We start from the raw sequence: 23,976 nt of genomic DNA, 5'->3' as shown, positions 1-23,976 counted from the left end.
GAGATTTATAGCTGGGTCCTCAGGTAGTTCAATGTCCAATTTTCTGAGGAACCTCCAGACTGATTTCCAGAATGGTTGTACCAGTCTGCAATCCCACCAACAATGGAGGAGTGTTCCTCTTTCTCCACATCCTCGCCAGCATTTGTTGTCACCTGAGTTTTTGATCTTAGCCACTCTCACTGGTGTGAGGTGAAATCTCAGGGTTGTTTTGATTTGCATTTCCCTTATGACTAAAGATGTTGAACATTTCTTTAGGTGTTTCTCAGCCATTCGGCATTCCTCAGCTGTGAATTCTTTGTTTAGCTATGAACCCCATTTTTAAATAAGGTTATTTGTTTCTCTGTAGTCTAACTTCTTGAGTTCTTTGTATATTTTTGATATAATCCCTCTATCAGTTGTAGAATTGGTAAAGATCTTTTCCCAATCAGTTTGTTGCTGTTTTGTCCTAACAACACTGTCCTTTGCCTTCCAGTAGCTTTGCAGTTCTATGAGATCCCATTTGTCGATTCTTGATCTTAGAGCATAAACCATTGGTGTTTTGTTCAGGAAATTTTCTCCAGTGCCCATGTGTTTGAGATTCTTCCCCACTTTTTCTTCTATTAGTTTGAGTGTGTCTGGTTTGATGTGGAGGTCCTTGATCCACTTGGACTTAAGCTTTGTACAGGGTGATAAGAATGGATCGATCTGCATTCTTCTACATGTTGACCTCCAGTTGAACCAGCACCATTTGCTGAAAATGCTATCTTTTTTCCATTGGATGGTGTTGGCTCCTTTGCCAAAAATCAAGTGACCACAGGTGTGTGGGTTCATTTCTGGGTCTTCAGTTCTATTCTACTGGTCTATCTGTCTATCTCTGTACCAATACCATACAGTTTACATCACTATTGCTCTGTAGTACTGCTTGAGTGCAGGGATAATGATTCCCCCGGAAGTCTTTTTATTGTTGAGGATATATTTAGTTATCCTGGGTTTTATGTTATTCCAGATGGATTTGCAAATTGTTCTTTCTAACCTTATGAAGAATTGGATTGGAATTTTGATGGGGATTTCATTGAATCTGCAGTTTGCTTTTGGGAAAATGGCCAATTTTACTATATTAATCCTGTCAATCCATGAGCATGGGAGATCTTTCCATCTTCTGAGATCTTCAATTTCTTTCTTCAGAGGCTTGAAGTTCTTATCATACAGATCTTTCACTTCCTTAGTTAAAGTCACAGCAAGGTATTTTATATTTTTTGGGACTATTATGAAGGGTGCCATTTTCCTAATTTCTTTCTCGGCTTGCTTCTCTTTTGTGTAGAGGAAGGCTACTGATTTATTTGAGTTAATTTTATACCCAGCCACTTTGCTGAAGGTGTTTATCAGGTTTAGTAGTTCTCTGGTGGAACTTTTGGGATCAGTTAAGTATACAATCATATCCTCTGCAAATCGTGATATTTTGACTTCTTCCTTTCCATTCTGTATCCCTTTGATCTCCTTTTGTTGTCTGATTGCTCTGGCTAGGACTTCAAGTACTGTATTGAATAAGTAGGGAGAGAGTGGGCAGCCTTGTCTAGTCCCTGTTTTTAGTGGGATTGCTTCAAGTTTCTCTCCATTTAATTTAATATTAGCTACTGGTTTGCTGTATATGTCTTTTACTATGTTTAGGTATGGGCCTTGAGTTCCTATTCTTTTTGAATACTTTTGAGTACTTTTATAATGAAGGGGTGTTCAATTTTGTTAAATGCTTTCTCAGCATCTAATGAAATGATCATGTGGTTTTTATCTTTTAGTTTGTTTATATAGTGGATTATGTTGATGGTTTTCTGTATATTAAATCATCCCTGCATCCCTGGAATGAAGCCTACTTTATCATGAGGGATGATTTTTTAGATGTGCTCTTGGATTCTGTTTGCAAGAATTTTACTGAGTATATTTGCATTGATATTCATAAGGGAAATTGGTCTGAAGTTTTCTTTCTTTGTTGGGTCTTTGTGTGGTTTAGGTATAAGAGTAATTGTGGCTTCATAGAACGAATTTTGTAGTGCTCCATCTGTTCCAATTTCGTGGAATAGTTTGGATAGTATTGGTATGAGGTCTTCTATGAAGGTCTGATAGAATTCTGCACTGAACCCATCTGGACCTGGGTTCTTTTTGGTTGGGATACCTTTAATGAGTGCTTCTATTTCTTTAGGAGTTATGGGGTTGTTTCAATGGTTTATCTGTTCCTGATTTAGCTTGGCGTTTTTCTCTAGAGTCAGAAATGTGGGCAGAGTGTAGTATCTTCTGGCTTCCCAGCTGTGTCTGCCCCTCTGAAGGTCTAGCTCTCCCTCCTACCGGATTTGGGTGACGGGAGTTGTTTGACCGGGTCCCTGTAGAGCTGGGTGGTGTCTGAACTGGAACATTGAGTGCCCCTCTCTTCTTGTTCCCAGAGGCCCTATACTGTTTCCTCTTGGGCCAGGGATGCGAGCAGGGGTGGGCAGTACTGTGGGTCCCTCCTGCCCTGCAGTCTCAAGAGTGACCACCTGTCTGGGCGGTGAGCTCTCTCTCCCACAGTGTTTGGGAGCAGGGAGTTGTGGGCCCGGATCCTAAAAATATTAACATACTTTTAATTAAATATTGTAAAATACTTTCTCTTATACTTATGTTTGAAAATGCCTGAATTTTGTCTTCCTATAGTTGATTGACGATGATGTGGTAATTCCATCTCACTTGTGTTCGTGTTCTGGTTATAGTTTTTCTGTATTATAGTGTATAAAACCTTCCCAATAAAATTCTCTACATTTCCAAATCTATTTAACATGCTATATTTTTCATTAGGATAGCTTAGATAATTTATACCAGATGTAATATTTTTTCTCTTCATATATTTTTGTACTTCTTTAAGAGTGCTGACGTTTGGATGCTTTATCTAATTATAATATATTTAGTGACTTTTATTAAATACTAGTTTTTATTTTTGTCCTGTGAATAGACTATCTTAGTATTAACGGGTTATTTTAGTGTGTTGGACCATTATTTCCCACACTTGTACTTCAAAGTACATATTTATAGATTGTTTTACTCAAATTATAGACACATAATAAGAAATCTTATTATACTTGTGCTGTATAACTTCTGCTTGCATGAAATGATGAAGGATATATTGACTTTCTGCTCAGTGCATTCATTTCCAAAGATGCCTAACATAGTAACAGCTATGAAGAAACTATCCATTGTTTTCATTCTATTGTCTGTGGTATCATGTTGTATTTCTAAAGTTGTGAATCGATAGTTCAGAATCTCTCTAAACGCACATGCACACACACACACACACAATTTTCTTTTATTGAGTTTATGTATACGAGGATATAAAGAAAGTAGATATTTAAACTTGTCATTTTCAACAGCAGAAAAAATTCTAAGTGCCCCAAAAATGAATATTTTGGTTTCTCTTAAGATCATTTAAATCTTCTGTCTTTAATGAAAATGCAACTTAGCCTTCGGTCATTCACAAAACGCATGCTAAATATCCCCAAATAATTGAACCTGTGCAATTGGGGCTCAAGGGAGTTTAGAGGTCTGGTGGGGTGGGTGGGGTGTGGCCATCCTCTTGGAGATGGGTGGGGGTGAGTTATAGGAACAGTCGGAGGGTGGACCAGGAGGGGAATAAAATCTGGAATATAAAAACAAAGAAACAAAAGAAAAAGAAATCTGAGAGCAGAGCCATAGCCCCATCTTAGAGGAGGGTTAGCTATTTAGGCAGAGAACAAAGTGATCCATGACAGAAATGTGGTGTAGAAACTTGCCTGAGGGGCATTAGGTAGTTGGTAAAAGGCTGACCAGGATCAGGGAAGTCTTTCCTGATATTAGATAACACATTCAGTTTACAGGTCAAAGGGGTATTAACCAGTTGAAGTATAACCTTATGCATCCAAATTGTTTGGAACATTATGCTCGATTTGGAATGGGTGATCTTAAAGACCTGGGCATCAGAGAAAGGGAGACACAAATATTTGCTTTGATCAACTTTTGCATTTGGCTTTTAACCTTTGAAAAAGTCAATAATAAAATAATAATAATAAAATGATTAATTAAAATTCCCTTTAGTTTTAAAATCCCTTTAAATGCCTTTTGTTCTCCTTATATAAGTAGTTAAGAGTTTTTTTTTAAATATGAAATTATATAATGGCACATTTTTACAAAATTTAAAATATTTTTTGGAGTTTGTAATATAGCTTAACTACATAATGCTATTTTATAAAATTACTTTTAGTTTGGTAGATTTTCATGAAGTCTTAATTTTCTCGTGTCTAGGATTCTATATTTTATGCCTTTGAAATCAGTATTTCTATAATATTACCTGAGATGCTTAAATCTCTTTTATTTAAGATTTGTATAAAATAATTTTACATATGTTGAAATGTATGTAGAAAACCTATTTTTCAAAATTTTACATTTATCTTGCATGGTTGACAATTGTAGCTTTTACAACTCTAATAATTAGTATCACTATTTCTCAGCATTTTAATTGTTTTTTTTTTTTTTTTGCGAACTTTGATGTATATATTTTCTACTTCAGATCATTATGGTCCTTAAACAATTTGTCCATACATCAGAGCAAGTAAAATAAAATATTTCTTAAATTAACTCTGGTAAATTTTTGTTAACTCTGTTTAGGCCATAATTTAGCTATATTAATTTAAAGAAATATCTGAGATTGATTTTAGAATTCTGGAATACATAGTAACTATCCTTTTACATTGAGAAGTTTTATGGATGTATAAAATGAACATGCAAGGGGTTGGGGATTTAGCTCAGTGGTAGAGCGCTTACCTAGGAAGCGCAAGGCCCTGGGTTCGGTCCCCAGCTCCGAAAAAAAAAAAAGAACCAAAAAAAAATGAACATGCAAACATTAATTGACATACATGACATGGATCCATTATACATATGTGCAGTATACTTTTTTGTCTGTGTTTGAATGGTGGTAACTTTGTGTCATGGTCTTCATAGGTAGCAATATAGTCCTTAACTTACAGAAGTTCATCTACTTTAGGTCAAACACTTAAGTAATTCGTGTGATGTTACATGATTATTTTGAGTCTTGATTTCTTCATTTGGAAAAATTGGACCAGTTGCTGTTGGTCCAAAATGGCTAATGGAGCCATTTTGCCCGTTTCTGTAAAAACTTGCCTGTCAGGTAGAGTTAACTGAGACCAATGTTTACTGGCAGATTTCCTGGTGTGCTGCCACATAGAATGATAAGAAGGGATACTTCAAGCTCAAGGTGAGGGGCTGAAGATTATGTTAATCTTGAAAAAGGAACAGAGAGAAATAGGGAGTCCTTCAGATTGATACAGATATGGATTGTGCATCAGACATTGTCTCTGCTGGCTTGTGACTTTGTTTCTCATGATATTGTAAAGTATATGAAGTCTGAGAGAATTAAACTCAAGACTGTCAAGGTACTAACTGGACAGCCCTGCTGATTTCTTTTCTTCTCTTCTCTTTTCTTTTCTTTTCTTTTCTTTTCTTTTCTTTTCTTTCTTTCCTTTCCTTTCCTTTTCTTTTCTTTTTTGAGTTTATTTAAGTTTTTATTGGTTATTTTATGTATTTACATTTCAAATGTTATCCCCTTTCTCAGTTCCCACCTCAACCATGCCCCCTCCTCCTGCTTCTACGAGGATGCTCTTCCTCTCACCCTCCCACTTCCACTTCAACACCCTGTCATTCCCCTACATTGGAGAAATGAGTCTTCACACGGCCAAGGGCTTCTCCTATTGATGCCAGACAATGCCATCCTGTGCTAAATATGTGGCTGGAGCCATGGGTTCCTCCACGCATACTCTTTGGTTGGTGGTTTACTCCATGGGTGCTGTAGGGAGTCTGATTGGTTGGTATTCTTCCTATGGATTGTAAGCCCTTTCAGCTCCTTCAGTCTTTTCTCTTAACTTCTCCTTTGGGGTCTTATGGTTAGCTTCAAGCATCCTCATCGGTATCAGTAAGGCTCTGGCAGAGCCTCTCAGGAGATATACATATCAGGATTCGCTGAAGGAGGCAGAGGCAGAGGCAGAGGCAGGAGGATCATAAGTTCAAGGCCAGCCTGGACCCTCCTGATTTCTAACCTTTGTCTCTGAGTCTTGTTTTCTCTTTCCTATAATTATCCTCATTGTCCCTTAAAAGAACTGCTCCACTTCCTACTGTTGGGAACAGTACAAACTGCTATACTACTTTTGGGGTTATTGGAATTAGGTTAGTAACTATGTATGACAAACATTTAATGCTCAGAATATGTTGCTGTTGATAATTAGTATCTTTAGGTAATGGAAAGAGTTGCTTCAGGATTCTTAGATTCAGATTTAAGTTATTTAAAAATAAGTCATAATTTTAGGTAGAAATAATCATGTCACTTATCAAAATCTAAGTATATTAACTTCTATTTTAAGGAGATAGTCTAAACAAAGCTAAGTATGGAGTCCAATCAAGTATCATTATTTTGCTCTGTTATCAATCACAGTCCCTTTGATAAGGTTGATTTAAATCACATATTATTCTTCAGGAAATACTAAATTATAGTGCCAAACATCCTTAATTCATTTATTCATTTATTACATAATGTTTATACTTTTAGCAGGTGTTACAGACATATATGTTGACATTTGCTCTTTGAATTTATGAACATTTTTGAAAATATATTTTTTTTTCAGGAAAAATTTTTTTTATTAACTTGAGTATTTCTTATATACATTTCGAGTGTTATTCCCTTTCCCGGTTTCCGGGCAAACATCCCCCTCCCCCCTCCCCTTCCTTATGGGTGTTCCCCTCCCAACCCTCCCCCCATTGCCGCCCTCCCCCCATAGACTAGTTCACTGGGGGTTCAGTCTTAGCAGGACCCAGGGCTTCCCCTTCCACTGGTGCTCTTACTAGGATATTCATTGCTACCTATGGGGTCAGAGTCCAGGGTCAGTCCATGTATAGTCTTTAGGTAGTGGCTTAGTCCCTGGAAGCTCTGGTTGCTTGGCATTGTTGTACTTTTGGGGTCTCGAGCCCCTTCAAGCTCTTCCAGTTCTTTCTCTGATTCCTTCAATAGGGGACCTATTCTCAGTTCAGTGGTTTGCTGCTGGCATTCGCCTCTGTATTTGCTCTATTCTGGCTGTGTCTCTCAGGAGCGATCTACATCCGGCTCCTGTCGGTCTACACTTCTTTGCTTCATCCATCTTGTCTAATTGGGTGGCTGTATATGTATGGGCCACATGTGGGGCAGGCTCTGAATGGGTGTTCCTTAAGTCTCTGTTTTAATCTTTGCCTCTCCCTTCCCTGCCAAGGGTATTCTTTTTCCTCATTTAAAGAAGGAGTGAAGCATTCACATTTTGATCATCCGTCTTGAGTTTCCTTTGTTGTAGGGATCTAGGGTAATTCAAGCATTTGGGCTAATAGCCACTTATCAATGAGTGCATACCATGTATGTCTATCTGTGATTGGGTTAGCTCACTCAGGATGATATTTTCCAGTTCCAACCATTTGCCTACGAATTTCATAAACTCGTTGTTTTTGATAGCTGAGTAATATTCCATTGTGTAGATGTACCACATTTTCTGTATCCATTCCTCTGTTGAAGGGCATCTGGGTTCTTTCCATTTTCTGGATATTATAAATAAGGCTGCGATGAACATAGTGGAGCACGTGTCTCTTTTATATGTTGAGGCATCTTTTGGGTATATGCCCAAGAGAGGTGTAGCTGGATCCTCAGGCAGTTCAATGTCCAATTTTCTGAGGAACCTCCAGACTGATTTCCAGAATGGTTGTACCAGTCTGCAATCCCACCAACAATGGAGGAGTGTTCCTCTTTCTCCACATCCTCGCCAGCATCTGCTGTCACCTGAGTTTTTGATCTTAGCCATTCTCACTGGTGTGAGGTGAAATCTCAGGGTTGTTTTGATTTGCATTTCCCTTATGACTAAAGATGTTGAACATTTCTTTAGGTGTTTCTCAGCCATTCGGCATTCCTCAGCTGTGAATTCTTTGTTTAGCTCTGAACCCCATTTTTTAATAGGGTTGTTTGTTTCCCTGCGGTCTAACTTCTTGAGTTCTTTGTATATTTTGGATATAAGGCCTCTATCTGTTGTAGGATTGGTAAAGATCTTTTCCCAATCTGTTGGTTGCCGTTTTGTCCTAACCACAGTGTCCTTTGCCTTACAGAAGCTTTGCAGTTTTATGAGATCCCATTTGTCGATTCTTGATCTTAGAGCATAAGCCATTGGTGTTTTGTTCAGGAAATTTTTTCCAGTGCCCATGTGTTCCAGATGCTTCCCTAGTTTTTCTTCTATTAGTTTGAGTGTGTCTGGTTTGATGTGGAGGTCCTTGGTCCATTTGGACTTAAGCTTTGTACAGGGTGATAAGCATGGATCGATCTGCATTCTTCTACATGTTGCCCTCCAGTTGAACCAGCACCATTTGCTGAAAATGCTATCTTTTTTCCATTGGATGGTTTTGGCTCCTTTGTCAAAAATCAAGTGACCATAGGTGTGTGGGTTCATTTCTGGGTCTTCAATTCTATTCCATTGGTCTATCTGTCTGTCTCTGTACCAATACCATGCAGTTTTTATCACTATTGCTCTGTAATACTGCTTGAGTTCAGAGATAGTGATTCCCCCTGAAGTCCTTTTATTGTTGAGGATAGCTTTAGCTATCCTGGGTTTTTTGTTATTCCAGATGAATTTGCAAATTGTTCTGTCTAATTCTTTGAAGAATTGGATTGGTATTTTGATGGGGATTGCATTGAATCTGTAGATTGCTTTTGGTAAAATGGCCATTTTTACTATATTAATCCTGCCAATCCATGAGCATGGGAGATCTTTCCATCTTCTGAGGTCTTCTTCAATTTCTTTCCTCAGTGTCTTGAAGTTCTTATTGTACAGATCTTTTACTTGCTTGGTTAAAGTCACACCGAGGTACTTTATATTATTTGGGTCTATTATGAAGGGTGTCGTTTCCCTAATTTCTTTCTCGGCTTGTTTCTCTTTTGTATAGAGGAAGGCAACTGATTTATTTGAGTTAATTTTATACCCAGCCACTTTGCTGAAGTTGTTTATCAGCTTCAGTAGTTCTCTGGTGGAACTTTTGGGATCACTTAAATATACTATCATGTCATCTGCAAATAGTGATATTTTGACCTCTTCTTTTCCGATCTGTATCCCTTTGATCTCCTTTTGTTGTCTGATTGCTCTGGCTAGAACTTCAAGAACTATATTTTTAAACATGCTTTTTAAAATTTAAAATGAAATGTAGTATAATATATACTCCCTCTCTATATATACACTCAGATATATATACATATTCATTATATATACTCATTATATATACTCATTAGTGATATGTTTATATACATATACCCATTATTATGTTCATTACATATACATATATACATAAAGTGTATATATCCATACTCTATATTATTATCATCTATCTATGTATCTATGCATCTATCTATCTTAGTATCTATCTATCTATCTATCTATCTATCTATAGACATACTACATAGATCACACTAACCAAGATGGGAATTTGAAGGCCTGCTGGGTTGAAAACTGGCTATACTAATATCAGGCTTCTGGACTTATAGTACTGGACTTATTTCCTTTCTCATAACATTCAGTTTTATTGCTTATAGAATTAAAGCAAGCATACTACCTGATTCAAAATATCAATAAAGATAAAAATAGTTCCTATACAATGTATTTCCTTTTCTTTTTTTATTTATTCTTTAATCTGTTCTTTTCAGTCCAGAGTTTACCCCCTCTTAGTCCACCTTCTGACTGTTCCACATCCCACCTCCTCCCCCATTTCCAAGAGGATGTCCCCACCCCCAACCGCACATCAACAGACCTCCCCATGCTGCATCTTCTCTGACTGAGTCCAGACCCTGAACTCCTCTGCTATATATGCTGGTTGTGGTGGCACACACTGGTAGAATTTGCTGAAGGAGGCAGAGGCAGGAGGATCAGGAGTTCGAGGCCAGCCTGGGCTACATACACATACAATGTATTTCAAACTGCACTTAAAACAGGGGTTACAAATTACTTGTGTTCATTAATGGGCACTCATTGTCGTTTTAGCAGTTTTTCACTCAGTATATTAACATGTCTAAATATTAAAAGCATATTTCAAAATACCAGTCTCTTGTAATTACAAATACAACATATCTATATATCCATGAATTTATATATTTATATCTATCTATCTATCTATCTATCTATCTATCTATCTATCTATCTCTATACACACATATTATTTTTAACAATCTCATAAGTGTACATTGTATCTTGATTGTGTCCAGCCTTGAGAAAATTTGTTTTACTCATAGAGTCATTTGAAGCTTATAGCCTAGCTTAATATGAACTTTTTGGTAAGGATAGTTTGTGGTTCTGGCATATGTTCTGGTCTAAATATTTTTCCATGGTCTACAAATCTTCCAGTTTGTTTGACTCCTTTATGGCCTTATTTTAAACATAGACTAAACAGAGACTGTACAAGAAAGTCTCTGTCACTCGGCAGCGCCGAAAGGACAGGGATGTTTTCTTTAGAAGATTGGTGAATTTACCTTCACTCACAGGAGAAATTATTTTATTTTGAGCATGCTGCTTATGTTTGCAGCTCCTAGTGGGACAGCCCCCTGTGTACTAGTTAGCACGTGGACACTGGCTGCTAGTGCAGCTCCTAGTGGGACAGCCCCTTGTGTATTAGTTGGCACATGGACACTGGCTGCTGGTACAGCTCCTAGTGGAAGAGCCCCCTGTGTACTAGTTAGCACATGAACACTGGCTGCTGGTGCAGCTCCTAGTGAGATAGCCCCCTGTGTCCTAGTTAACACGTGGATACTGGCTGCTGGTGTTCCATGATTGTAAGGGAGATTATTGGGAAGTAGCTTTTATCGTAATAATGTAAACTTTTATAATAGGAATCCACACATAACAACATGTTATTTCTTTTTATCAGGTCTGGCTTATTTAACTATAGACTTGCAAACCAAATAGCTTTACATGTGGATGTTACATTTCTGAGAGTTATCTATAGGTACTCCTTTTTAAAAAATACCCTTCTGTAAGTATATTTGCTTAAATTTGATGGCATATATATGTTTCTCACAACAATGTAACTATGTATATTAGTAATACATGAACCAGCAATATCCATACAGACACAGAATTCAGCTTCTATAATAGAGAATTAAAGAGCATTGTTCATACAAACTAAGGAGTTATTTGTTATATCATAACAAGACACCTGGGGGGGACACTTAGAAATGTTAGGATTTAATTGTCTCACCTTTTGTTTTAGTTTCAAGATATTTTTCTTAGTTCTAGCATCATTTCCTGGTTCTTAGCCACATGAGGAATGGGTGGGAATACTTGAAAATGGTCTCCTAATATTTTACTAATCAGATGGTACTGTGTGAACACACATAATAAGAGCATGGGTGAAGTAGTATTTTTAACATTGCTTATATGGCATCCAGTCAAAGTGCAGTTTTCTTGGCCAAGGGACAAAAAAAAAAGATCATTTCCCCTGAGAAAGAAACAAACAATGTGCATAAGGATCCACATTGGGCACATCTTCCTACCATTTTAATGTGAGCAATGCTTCCTTAATCAACCCAAACCTTCAACATAGCTGTGATGTCTGGATGTCTTCTAATTTACTTTGGTCCTCTCTTTACCCTATACAGCCATAGATCACCTAATTAATTTTTTTCAGTTTTCTCACCACATAGATAATTTAGTGGCTGATAATGTACCACCCAGAATGCACTCCATTTATCTTAGACATCCATGCAAAACTAATGTCTGCTTATAGAAAACATTTAAAGTCCATAGCATTGGTAGAGTAATTGGGAGAGTTAATAAATACTCAAATTAGAGAAAAAATGTAGAGTATATGATCAATTGATAGCATTTGAAGTAATATAAAGACATATAATTGCCTCTGAAAGTCTGTTTGCAAAGTTTCTACTTACAGGAAGTGAATGAATAACCTGTAAGAAATGATCTCATAGCACTTTGGTGATGTTGCCCATTCATAATGTGATACAAACAGTCATGAAATGGGAAAATATACCATCTACTTTCCATATCCCAAAGAATATACTTTTTTTGAACTGGACATGATTTTGAATTGTATTACAGTACTAACAGAGGAATATACTTGCCAAGGCTACGGGTACATAATTGAGCTTCAAGAATGGGGTAGGACAACAGGTTTGGACACTTATTGTGTAGTAGGACAAGTGCTATCCACTATCATTCCTGAGCAAATGTTAATGAAATTATTAGTAGGGATGTTTTGCCATATAAAGCGGGATATGGCAATTTGGGGGAGAGAAGATAAGGGTTGAAGATTTTCCTAATCCAATTTTTTCATAATGGCTTAAGTCTATTAATAATGAATGTTACCTTGTTCTCTTTTTTATTAAAATCCAATAATTACCCAAGAAGATGAGTCGTTACATGACATGGTTTAGAAAGGGAAGGGGTAATGATGTAATTATATAAAAAGTTAAAATAAAAATATCACAAACCAAAATAATAGAATATATCAAATATTCATCTGTTATTCTGTTCTGAGTGTGGGTTCCTGAGTATCACACTGAAGTTACTGTGTAGGCTGGCAGGAATTAGCTTGAGGTGCAGGTTTAATCGCTGTGTGATTATTAACCAAATATGTATTTGGTTTCAATTTTTTTCAGTGATTGGTGATGATGGACTTTATATCATGCTGACAGGCCACGCTCGACGTCGTGTAAAGGTGTTCAGAAGTCTGATTGAAGAAGAGGACTCAATCGTCTCTTCTATCTCCAGAGAAAGTTTTCTTTTTGACGTAGACTTAAAAGATTCTACAGTGGTTGAGTTTTATGTACCTTCAAAGAAATTAACAGTAAGAATTTTTACATTTTATAAATACAGAGATAACAATATTATAAACAGGTTTTTCTTTTAGATTTCCTGATGCCAACATTGTTGGGCATTTAAACAGACCAAAATAATATAGCCTTACATTATAATTAATACTGATATCATTGAACTCAACATTTGGTTGAAATTTTTAATGAAGAAGACTTCAGTAGTGTATTACACACTTGCAATGGTTACATGGTGTGTTTTATACAATGACAAGATAGGCATAACTGATATACTGGAAGAGACAAACTGTTAGCTTTAGATGAAGAACTGAGACCAAATGACTTAAGGAAGGATAGAGAAGGTTATTAACATATGGCTTTAAAATCACAGCAGAATGTGTTTTTATTATGTTTTTTTAAAGAGCAATGCTTAAAGAATCACAAAATAGATTCCTTATAATAATAGTAATGAGAATAGATTGCATTATAATAATTAAAATATATTTTTAAAAAATCTCTGGCTTTCTTCTTCCAGAGGTCTCTGCTATGTTTGTTCCTAGATATATTCTCATGACTGGTTAACATAACAAAATAAAAGTTTAATAGCTTTTGGTTCCTTATAGGGGTTACCCTTGATACCCTTCCTTCCTTCCTTTTCTTAAAATGTTTATAATTTTTAAAAATTACAAGATCATTTCCCATTTTCCTTCCTCTCTGCTTTCACACATGCACCCTCTCTGCTCCCTCTCAGGTTTATGGCCTCTGCATCTTTATTTGTTATTGTTACATTTATAAAGACGCATTAAAAAATGAGGCAGGAAGGCTCACCTTAAATACGGACAACTTCATTCCACAGACTTGATCTCATACTGAATAAATGTGAAAGGGGACTTGAGTTCCAGCCTCCATCTTTCTCTGCCTCCTACCAGAGGACTGGTTGTCACTTCCTGTCTCATGCTGCCTTCATGGAGGACTGGCTGTACCTTCAGATATTAAACCAGAATTAATTCTGCCTCCCTTACATTGTTTTGTCAGAGTTTGTCAGAGCAACAAGGAAAGGTACTGGTCTTTTGCTTCAGAGAGCTAACTTTTTTTTCTTGTAGAGGTGTCTGTTATGTTTGTTCCTAGGTATATTCTTGAGACTGTTGGGAATTGAAGTGGATCATATTATCTTTCTCAGTATGTTTTGTTTTTAGTGTATGAAGAGTCTTCTGATTTTTGTAGGTTGATTTTGCATCCTGCTGCTCTGCTGATAATTTCTAGACGTTTTCTGGTGGAATTTTTGAGCTCTTATTATAAAAACATATCATCTGCAAATAGAGATATTTTGACTTCAACTCTGCCAATTAATATATATATTTTTAAATTTTTCCTTCGCCTTATTGCTCCAGCTAGTGCTACGAGCACACAATTGAGAAAGAATTAGCGTAGTCACAGCCCTATGACATTACTGATTTATTTTTTAATGGTAAAAATTCTGTTCCCTACATTTAATTAGAATAATTTCATACAAAATAATTTTTTAAAATTGATATAATAAGTGCAAAATTAAGTAATTTCCTAGAGTTTGCTAACATTAAATTAGGATATTTGACTTGACATGAAGCTCTTTACACTTGTGTGCAGCTGTTAATTTGTTGTGTGGATGGATATAGGGACTTTGTCATACCTCTTTCTTCACCATTTTCCTTATTTTATTTATTCTTCTTTCATACAATACATTCTGACTGCAGACTGCCCTCCCTCCACACCTCCCTTGTTCCCCATATCCACTCCTCCTATGCCTTCCTTCAGAAAAGAGCAGGGATAGCAAACACACCATTCTGTCAAGGCTGGAGGTGGCATCCCAGTCGGAGGAAAATTGAAGCAGGCAAGTGAGTCAGGGACCCCCCACTCCCACTGTTAGGAGTCCCACAAAACTCCCATTTCTGATTATAATGGGCTTTGCCTTTGCCTTAGGCTATGTCTGTAGTTAAGTTCTATAAGATCTTGTTCTCTCTAGCCTTGGTTAATTAGCTAGGTTTTCAGTACCAGGACTACTTTCCCTGCTTTTTAGTAGACCTTAAGTGCAATTAGAGAGAAGGTGGTATTCTCAATGCCATATTGTATCTTTAGAGATATTTTACCATGCTGCTCGTTGATGTGGAAAACCCATACTCAGAGGGCATCGTCATGCCTCTAACAAGTTCCAGTCTAGGTGAATCTCGTGATGTTTATTCTCGGTTGTCAACTTGATGGGATCTGAATTCACCCGGTTGACACATCTCTGAGCCTGCCTTTAAGGATTATCGTCACTAGATTGAGGTGGGAAGGCCCTCCTACCATACTGGCACCTTCCTTCTGATGGGATCCTGAAATAAACAGGAGAAAATGAGCTGAGCACACGCATACATCTCTCCTCTGATTCCTATTTGCAAGTCCAGTGTGACCAAGGTGCCTTGTGCTCCTGCAACTTTACTGTCATTATGGATTCTACTACATGGGACTGTGAGCTGAAATAAACCCTTCCTTAACTTCCCCTTTTCAGAGATTTTTTTCTTTTTTTTTTCAAGAACAGAAAAGCAGCTAAGGTAGGTGTCTATACTTTTCACATACATGTTAAATGGCAATGTACAGCCTTGGAAGAGTAACAAGTTATGGAGACTATGTGTGAGGCAGTGTTAGAGATACAAAGGTCTCTCCTGCGAGAGGACAAAGCTGGAAGATGTCTAGAGAAGTAGTACTTGTCTATGCTACAAGGAGATAAGTCATTAAGCTATTATTATAAAAATTAATTATTCAAGTAGATATTTAGGAAGGAAAGCGGCCATATTAGTTTAGGTAAACCTTATACCTCAGGGCTTTGGTGATTTTATTTAAAGGCTCCTTTGCTTTCTGGTTTAGGATTTAGCCCATGAGTCTTCCAGCTGGAGACAGAAAAAAAAGTGGACAGTTTAATCCAGGACTCCTGTTAGTGTCAATGGCATGAAGTCCTCCTGTGTTTTCCTTTTAAACCTAGAGGAGGTACCTGCATCCTGCCCAACTTATGAGATATTCTGTCTGATGACCACATGGCCATAAAGAAGAGAGTTCTAGGGTTTTACTCTCTTACCACCCAAGGCATTTTTCCTTTGAGTAAGATCTTGAATAACACAAAGAATAAAAGCAAAACAAGTGCTTTATTATTAGTATCATGTCAAAGACATAATAAAAGATTAAAAAACAGTATTAAGGGAACAATCAATGAACAGAAATGGGTATATAAAGGCAAAACAGATTTTTTAAAAGAAGTACAGCTACCATTGGAGGAATAATCACAAAAAGTCACAATGGAGATAGTAATGCAATATTAAATATTATTAATGACAGTTACAGGGATATGGAAATTGAATCAGAATGTGGGTTTAGTAGAGAGAGTTGTTAAAGTAGATAGTTGTTAAGAGCTAGAGTTTGGAGCCCAGAGTCACTGTCAAAACTGCTATAAAACACAAAAGAGGGAAGGGCACAGATCTCTAAATGAGTAGAGACCCAGAATTTCAGATGATATGGTTTAGATGACAGTATGTTCATAGAGAAATGTACGTCAGATGTTGAGATGGGGTTGCCATTCCAGTAACTTGTCAGAACTGGCAAGTAGTTTGGGAGTTTTGCAAATAGAAGTGACATCATCACACGGGCATTGTCATCAAGTTGAGTTATCTAAAGTACAGAACAGAGATAGGAGGCTTGACGCTTGGCAGAGAACGCACTGAATAAGCATAGGATTTGAGGGGAGCAGAGGAAAGGGTTCAGGAAGCTTTCCTCTGTGGAAAGCTTTCCTGCAAGGCATTACAATGCTTTCCTCGTCATGTAACACAATGATTTCTCTTATAATTAGTAAGAATTTATGCTCTAATTTTTGCTATAATTGGGATTGTAATGAATAAAGAGGAAAATAAATTTTATTGGACCTCTTCAATTTCCATATTATATAAGCCTCTCATTCCTCTCCCAATTTTTGTCCATATCTCCTGAATATTTTTGTCACTGAAGATGTAGCAGTCAGATCACCGAAGTTGACTGTAAAGTGGGCTATTAATGACTCCACTGTAGCAGTCAGATGATTTGAAGATTTTCCTTTGTAGTACCTTTTCTATTCCTTGGGAATTATGTCAAGTAATTTCCCACATAACATCAAGCAATTGGAGTTGCAGCAGTTTCCACATGCTTGCCAACCTGAGGTTTTAGCCTGCTTCCCAACTTTGTCTACTTAGAGTTAGGTCATTTTACACTGGTTCTTGCTCTGCCAATAGGCCACTGTAACAGGACAGTGGTATAGGGGTAGGTGAATTAAATTTATTTTTAGATTATTGAATTTTGTCAAAAGTAAAATGAAATGCTTTTTCTTTCTGGTCATACTTCATTGGCCAGTGTAAAATATTTTGCTGCTGCCTTGGCAAAGAAAAGGTGTTTACTACCTTATCTTGAATGCAACCAGCATGGTCTGTATGTCTGCAGTTCCAAGCATAGGTTTGGATTCTGGGTAAACATGAAGTCATGGTAGTCTGTATAAAACACATTCATTTAAGTAATTTTTGTAGCCAAAGATCTAGAAAAACTGAAAGTTTCTAAGGTGGTTTTTAAAAAAATAAATCCGTCTACTACGTGTAGTTATTTGATGTGCAGATGTCTATGGATTCCAAGAGAGGGAACTATAATTACATGAGATTGTAGGTCATCAAATGTGGGTCCTGAGAAATGTCCTCTCTTGCCCTGGAGGAGCAGCAAGTACTTTTAACCGAGGGGCCATCTCACAAGCTCCTAGAAAGTATCTTTGAAAATCTTCTGTAGAGGAAAACAGTGCATGTTGAATAGGAAAGACTTAGTGTTGAGACCAAACCTGAGACCAAATCCTTGTCCTGTAGGGGTATAGAGGAAACTTAGGACTGTTTGCAATTGATTGTGAACACATAAAGAATAAACTTGGGAAGGTTCATGGAAGCCAAAGGCTCTCTGTGGTCTTGGAAATGAGAACATGAAAATTGAGAAAGGGCCACTGACCATGAAATAAATTACTGAATAGTTAAAATTTTTACGTAATACAATGACCTATTAAAATTATTTCTGTGTCCAAAAATAGAGCTGAACATTTAATGATAACCAACATATAATAAAAATGAAAAGAAAAAGAATAAAACAATAAAAAGTATGAAATGATTAGATGAAACCTATTTTAAAACATTTTTAATGATTGTAGCGTGTTCTTGTAACTACCCATTTATTTTTGTAACAATTCAAAATTATGTTTGCTTTTCATCCAAGCTAACTTTAGAAAATTCTGAAAACATCAGTTTTGAAAGAATAGTAAATATTGAATAGAATAACTATTGTTTTAATTTCCAGCATTAAATACTCATATCCTTGTACTTGATTCATCATATATAGGTTATAAATGGGGGTAACCTAGTCTGTTGTTTTTCTGGACCAGACCATTTAACTCTCTAAGCTGTGTTTGCTACTGACAGTTCAGAACTTATTTTTGTGGCCTTTATTAGCTTTCTGTGTCTCAATGAGAAACGTTTATAAAGCTCAAAGCATGGTACATAATTCAGATGAAGAATTCCATCTTTAAAAAAAGAACTAAGGCACAATTCAGTGATTTAGTAAGATTAATTTGTACACAAGAAACTAACTTGAACGATATGATCAGTAATTGTAGAAATAGTTTAAATTTGAAAACTATACTATTTCTAAGTCAAAAAGTTATTTGCACAATCACATAGCTTGACAGGATATAGTAAATTTTGAACTTGTGTCTTGGGAGGCCTGTTCTCACCGAGCAGATTAGAAACCTTTGTCAGTTACTGAACCTCATCCAGCTGCAAACAGCTGTTAGATGAACGCAGGTGGAGCCCATGTTTGCTCCACATGCTGCACGTTGCAGTCACCTTGATTTTCAACTAATCGATCTGTTGTTCTCTTCTTGGGAGCAGATATTTGGACTAATGCCATTTTTTCTTTATATGTAAAAAGATAAGTAATATAGAAAATATGGTCATTTGGTTGGTTCTGTAAGGCATCATACATCTTTCAAAGTTTCCTCCTGGGATTCTTGACGACTTTTGCAAACCCACTGTAGATGATTTTTTGAAGTTGGCTTTACACTTTACTGCAGAGTCCTCCAGCAGATTGTCTCTTCATGCTGTTGCTTTTTCCTTCACACTTGCTTGATTCTTCTGATTTGTTCATTAAAGAACAACTTCAGTGTTTTATTGAACTACCCGATGACATTTCAATTTACCTCTGAGTTGTTTTCTGGGGTGCATTTTGATTATTTTTTCTCACATTAGAAACAAACATTTTGAATTAAACTTAACAGTTATTAGAGGTTCATACAGATTTATTGAAACTATGGCCTGGCTACTGCTTTATGAAGACCAAGCATCATTTTTTTCAAGTATGGGGATAAGCTTTACAGTGGAGTATGCCTCTGTAACACCAGTAGTGATTCTCATAGATCAGACAGTCATAGGTTTTGATCCCAAACCAAGTTCTATGAAGCTGAAATTTATGCTCTTTTTTGATTGTTGATTTACTTAACTGTAGTTCAATAATTACATTTTGCCCCTACAAGGTTCCTAACTAGCACAATATAAATGACAATTATGTTATATTAAAAATATTAGTGAGAAAAATATTCAAAGCATATGAATGTTAAATTCATCTACACATGTGTTCTTTTGTCTTCCTTGGGATAGAACACACAGCCTTGCACATGAAAGACACTTCTTCACTACTGAGGTACATCCCTATGCTTTAAGATAATTATTTTGAGGCACAATATTTATAATTACTCTCAGATGACCCTTTTTTTGCTTCAGGTTTCAGGAGAAGCTTGGATTAGAGGAATACGATTCTGTGTCTATTTTTACAAATTTTAAAAAGTATATCTTAGATTTTTTTCTTACTCATGGTTAAATGCATATTCTAATGAATAAAGGACTAAAGGAGCTAATAGCTGGCAAAACATTATTTTTGGATGCAGTATGCCTCTGCGGGTGGTATGACTGAGTTATTTCAGGACGAGATTAAATATTTGAGTTAGTAGGCATAGAAAGGAGAAACACTCTTATCAATATGAGTGGACAACATTTTCCTCCATTGAAAACCTGAATAAAACACAAGAGTGGAGAATAGTAAATTGGGTTTTTGTTGAATTGAAGTATAAGAATTCTGGTGCCTTTGGTCATCAGAGGGAATTTTAAACATATGTTTCAGAATTCTATATTATTCGTTTAATTTTAATAATCAGGAAACTGGGAATGGAATAACATTTAAAATGTAAATTTAAAAAATCTTAAAAAAATCAAATAAAAATGAATTTCAGACAGAAAAATACACTACCCACGGAGAAATAATGCAAGGAAATTGAATGCTATATATGTAAAATATAAATGACACTGATATAGCTGGGTCCTCAGGTAGTTCTATATCCAATTTTCTGAGGAACCTCCAGACGGATTTCCGGAGTGGTGGTACCAGTCTGCAATCCCACCAACAATGGAGGAGTGTTCCTCTTTCTCCACATTTTGCCAGCATCTGCTGTCACCTGAGTTTTTTATCTTAGCCATTCTGACTGGTATGAGGGGGAATCTCGGGGTAGTTTTGATTTGTAGTTTCCTGATGATTATGGATATTGAACATTTCTTTAGGTGTTTCTCAGCCATTCGGCATTCCTCAGCTGTGAATTCTTTGTTTAGCTCTGAACCCCATTTTTAATAGGGTTATTTGTTTCCCTGCGGTCTGACTTCTTGAGTTGTTTGTATATTTTGGATATAAGGCCTCTATCTGTTGTAGGATTGGTAAAGATCTTTTCCCAATCTGTTGGTTGCTGTTTTGTCCTAACCACAGTGTCCTTTGCCTTACAGAAGCTTTGCAGTTTTATGAGGTCCCATTTGTCGATTCTTGATCTTAGAGCATAAGCCATTGGTGTTTTGTTCAGGAAATTTGGACTAATTGATTGATGGCAATTAGAAATACTGAGGAAAATAAAGCACAACATGTCTGCTTGAAATTATTGGTAAAGGGGAACATGAAGAACATACTTACCCCTTACTTGTGAGCATGAGTCCTGATTGTTCTGTATGTGTTCCTTTATTTGCAGTCACTGTCACTCTCTGACCATTTCCTACGTATTTTTTGACTTCTCCTGGAGTTTCCATATACTTAATATTGCCTGTCCATCTTCCAATCTGTTCAACACCCTTATTTCTATTCCTTCTACATTTATACATTTTAAGTACTAGCTGCACATTGTATATGAATTCAATTTGAATTACTTTATAAATAATGTATCCTTTCAGTAAATTTTATGTATGGAGTTTTAATTTAGTTATTTTTCTTTTAAAATATTTTTTGCTCTAATTTTATTTCATGTGTTCATTTTAAGTCTAAATAATTCAGTATGAATAAGTTCTTTTAAAAATAATGTTGATTTTCCTTCATTTGTATTCATTCTTATAAATATCTTATCATGTTAATTAGTTATTTTAAGACTCCTTGCTTCAGCTGGAAATACCTTCCTTCCTAAAATTATATACGTGTTTAAATCTTATATGAGTTGTTAATAGGATTTTCATTAACTAGTCAGCTGTGAATCCTGTACAATATGAAAACTGCACATATGCAAGTTGCAGGGTTAGAGATTTTCTTTTCTGAGAATTCTGCCAGGACTTGCAGATAAAAGACAAGTTTTTGTGTCTTTCATGGATTAGTGGACACAGCTTTTCTTGTCTGTATTTTGCAAGCCCAGCTTTCATCAGAATTCCTAGGCTTTAGGATCAGTTCAGGTGTCTCACCTTGCATGGTAATGAATCTTATGTTCTGTCCTCCATTCTAACAAGCTCCAGGACCTCGTGCCAGCTAAATAGCACTGTGAGCCACTTTGGCCTCTGCAGGGATTCTCTGATTTGAATATCCTCTTTCTGTAGGGATACTATATCATGCGCAACAATTTATTTCCTAAAAATGAAAAAGAATCAGTCTTTATCTATATTTTAAATAGAATTTTAACCAAACATTATCTCGAATAGCCTTGTGTTACTTTTCATTTATATTTTCTATTTTTTACTTAGGAAAGTCTAGCATAAATATTCAATAGGTATATGATTTTTTACAATAATGACTTAAATATTCTAGAAATAACATTCCCTGTTTAATATTTATCTGCCACATATTAATACACACATGAATGACTTATCCATGGCATGACACTGTATTCATTTTATTTATTACCAACATACACAACTATTAATAGAAGAGCTGTACCCTGACTATTTGTACCCCTTCTTCCATCAAATAATTTTGTAATTCTGACTCTATGCCAAACATTTCCCTGGCACTTGAAGGAATGAATGAATAAAAGAAAGCATGGCTCTTCCTCATGGTGTTTTCTCTATATTGCTGAGGAATAGATGTTGTGTCAAGGAAAAGGCATGTTTGTGGAAGCCTGAATGATCCAGGCAAAGATCAGGGAGACATTCTTGCACAGTTGAGGAACTGGGATTCCAACCCTCTTGCTGGCTCACCTAGACTCTTCTCACAGTTTTCACTGGTGTCTGTGTGAGTGGATGTCAATGAATAATGCTGACAACTTCCTGTTTCTTGATACCGTTCACAGGTGAAAAAGTGGGGTGTCTTTGGATCGCTGGAAGTTCGACCTGACATGGATGAATGTGAACGTTCAATTGTGACAGACGACGACTGTGAAATCCTGAAAATACCTACAAAGGAGTATGAGAAGTTAAAATTGGTATGCTCTGCACATCTATTTCCCTTTTGAAGTCCGACTTGATTGGAGAGACCATGATTTGTGGTTTATTGGCCGATTGGCACTTCGTCAGCTTCTTTTTCAGTACTTGCAGGAAAAACAGCAGAGCGCTCCTCTGCTCTTTATAATTTTTAAATTCACTCATTCAGTCATTGAGCAAATAGGCAGTCTGTGTGTCAACAGCATGCTGTTTGATGGGGGACAAAAATGATTGGATGGTTACGGCGCTACTGCTTTCAAGGGTTCACCAGTCTGTACTAATCTTTCTTCAGAATATGTGACTAATACTTTTGGTTGTGAGCCTAGCCTTTAATGGCTGAGACTAGTTGCTTTCTGTCAGCTTGACGCAGACCTGCTGGAAGCGGGATTTTAGTTGGGGAACTGTCTCCATTAGATGGACTTACGGGGATATCTCTGGGACATTCTCTTGATTGCAAATTAAAGTAAGAAGACTCTGGTACACCTGTGCAATATAAGAAAGTTAGCTGAGTCGAGTGGAGAAGTAACCCAGCAGACAGCATTTCCCCAAGTTTTTATGTTCTATGGGGCTGAAATAACTGATCTCATCCTCGAGGTGCTTTGGGTTATTTGGCTTATCACAACCAAGGAAACAAACAAAGACAGAATGGTTGACATGCTAATACAGAATTGCACAAACTTTCAAATTCATAATTGGATAAGAAGACATTTAAACTTTATTCTGAGCATCAACTTCTGCTGTTTATGACGTTTTAGTGTAAATCTGTATTTTTCTAGTCTAAACCAAATCTGTTCCTACTCCCTCCATCACCTCCACTTCTTTTAAAGGGTAGAAAAAACTTATCTAAACAGTGAGGTTGGGAGGTCCCTGTTGTCTTCTTGACAGATTCTAATACAGGCCTAGGTCCTGCATGATACTTGAAGGTTCAGTATTCATGCTGAAAGATAAATATCTTTCTTATTGCTTAGGATCTCAAAAAGTAAGAAATTTCCTTTGGTGTGGTAACCTCATAAACATGTAATTTTCCCAGAATTCATTGTTTCCCCAAATACCAGATATTAGTATATTTAAATTTCAGAGTGTTTGGCTTAAAAATTTTTCTTGTTTTGTTATTGTCCCTCATGAAAATGAATTATATAACTTCACACACACACACACACACACACACACACACACACACACACACACACACACCTTTTGAGCTTTGTTTATAAATCTTTAAAATTTGTTCATATTTATAGTAATTTAAAGCATTATAGTACAGATTGGGTATATTGGCAAACAAATCTGAATATTAGAATTATAGTATAGCTATTGGTCATAGTAATAGCCAATTGTTACTCAAACTTATACTGT

The 23,976-nt window shown here is 36.4% G+C and overlaps 1 protein-coding gene across 11 annotated transcripts in view; it reads left to right on the top strand.

Annotated features, from left to right (window-relative positions):
* The window catches only part of Cnbd1 (cyclic nucleotide binding domain containing 1), a 354,753-nt gene that overhangs the window by 200,769 nt on the left and 130,008 nt on the right, over window positions 1-23,976 (top strand). For all 11 annotated transcript variants that reach the window (XR_015620077.1, XR_015620076.1, XR_015620075.1 and 8 more), the window contains 2 exon segments: window positions 12,701-12,888; window positions 22,491-22,622. Coding sequence is in view for 5 of the 11 variants with exons in the window: in XM_087551194.1 (XP_087407320.1) it covers window positions 12,701-12,888; window positions 22,491-22,622 (320 nt within the window). In the remaining 6 variants the exon portion in view is untranslated.

Source organism: Rattus norvegicus, chromosome 5 (assembly GCF_021556685.1).
Source record: "Rattus norvegicus strain SHRSP/BbbUtx chromosome 5, alternate assembly SHRSP_T2T, whole genome shotgun sequence".
In the NCBI taxonomy this organism is placed as follows: Eukaryota; Metazoa; Chordata; class Mammalia; order Rodentia; family Muridae; genus Rattus; species Rattus norvegicus.
Note: the sequence above shows the minus strand (reverse complement) of the source record. Positions and strands in the feature narration are given on the sequence as shown.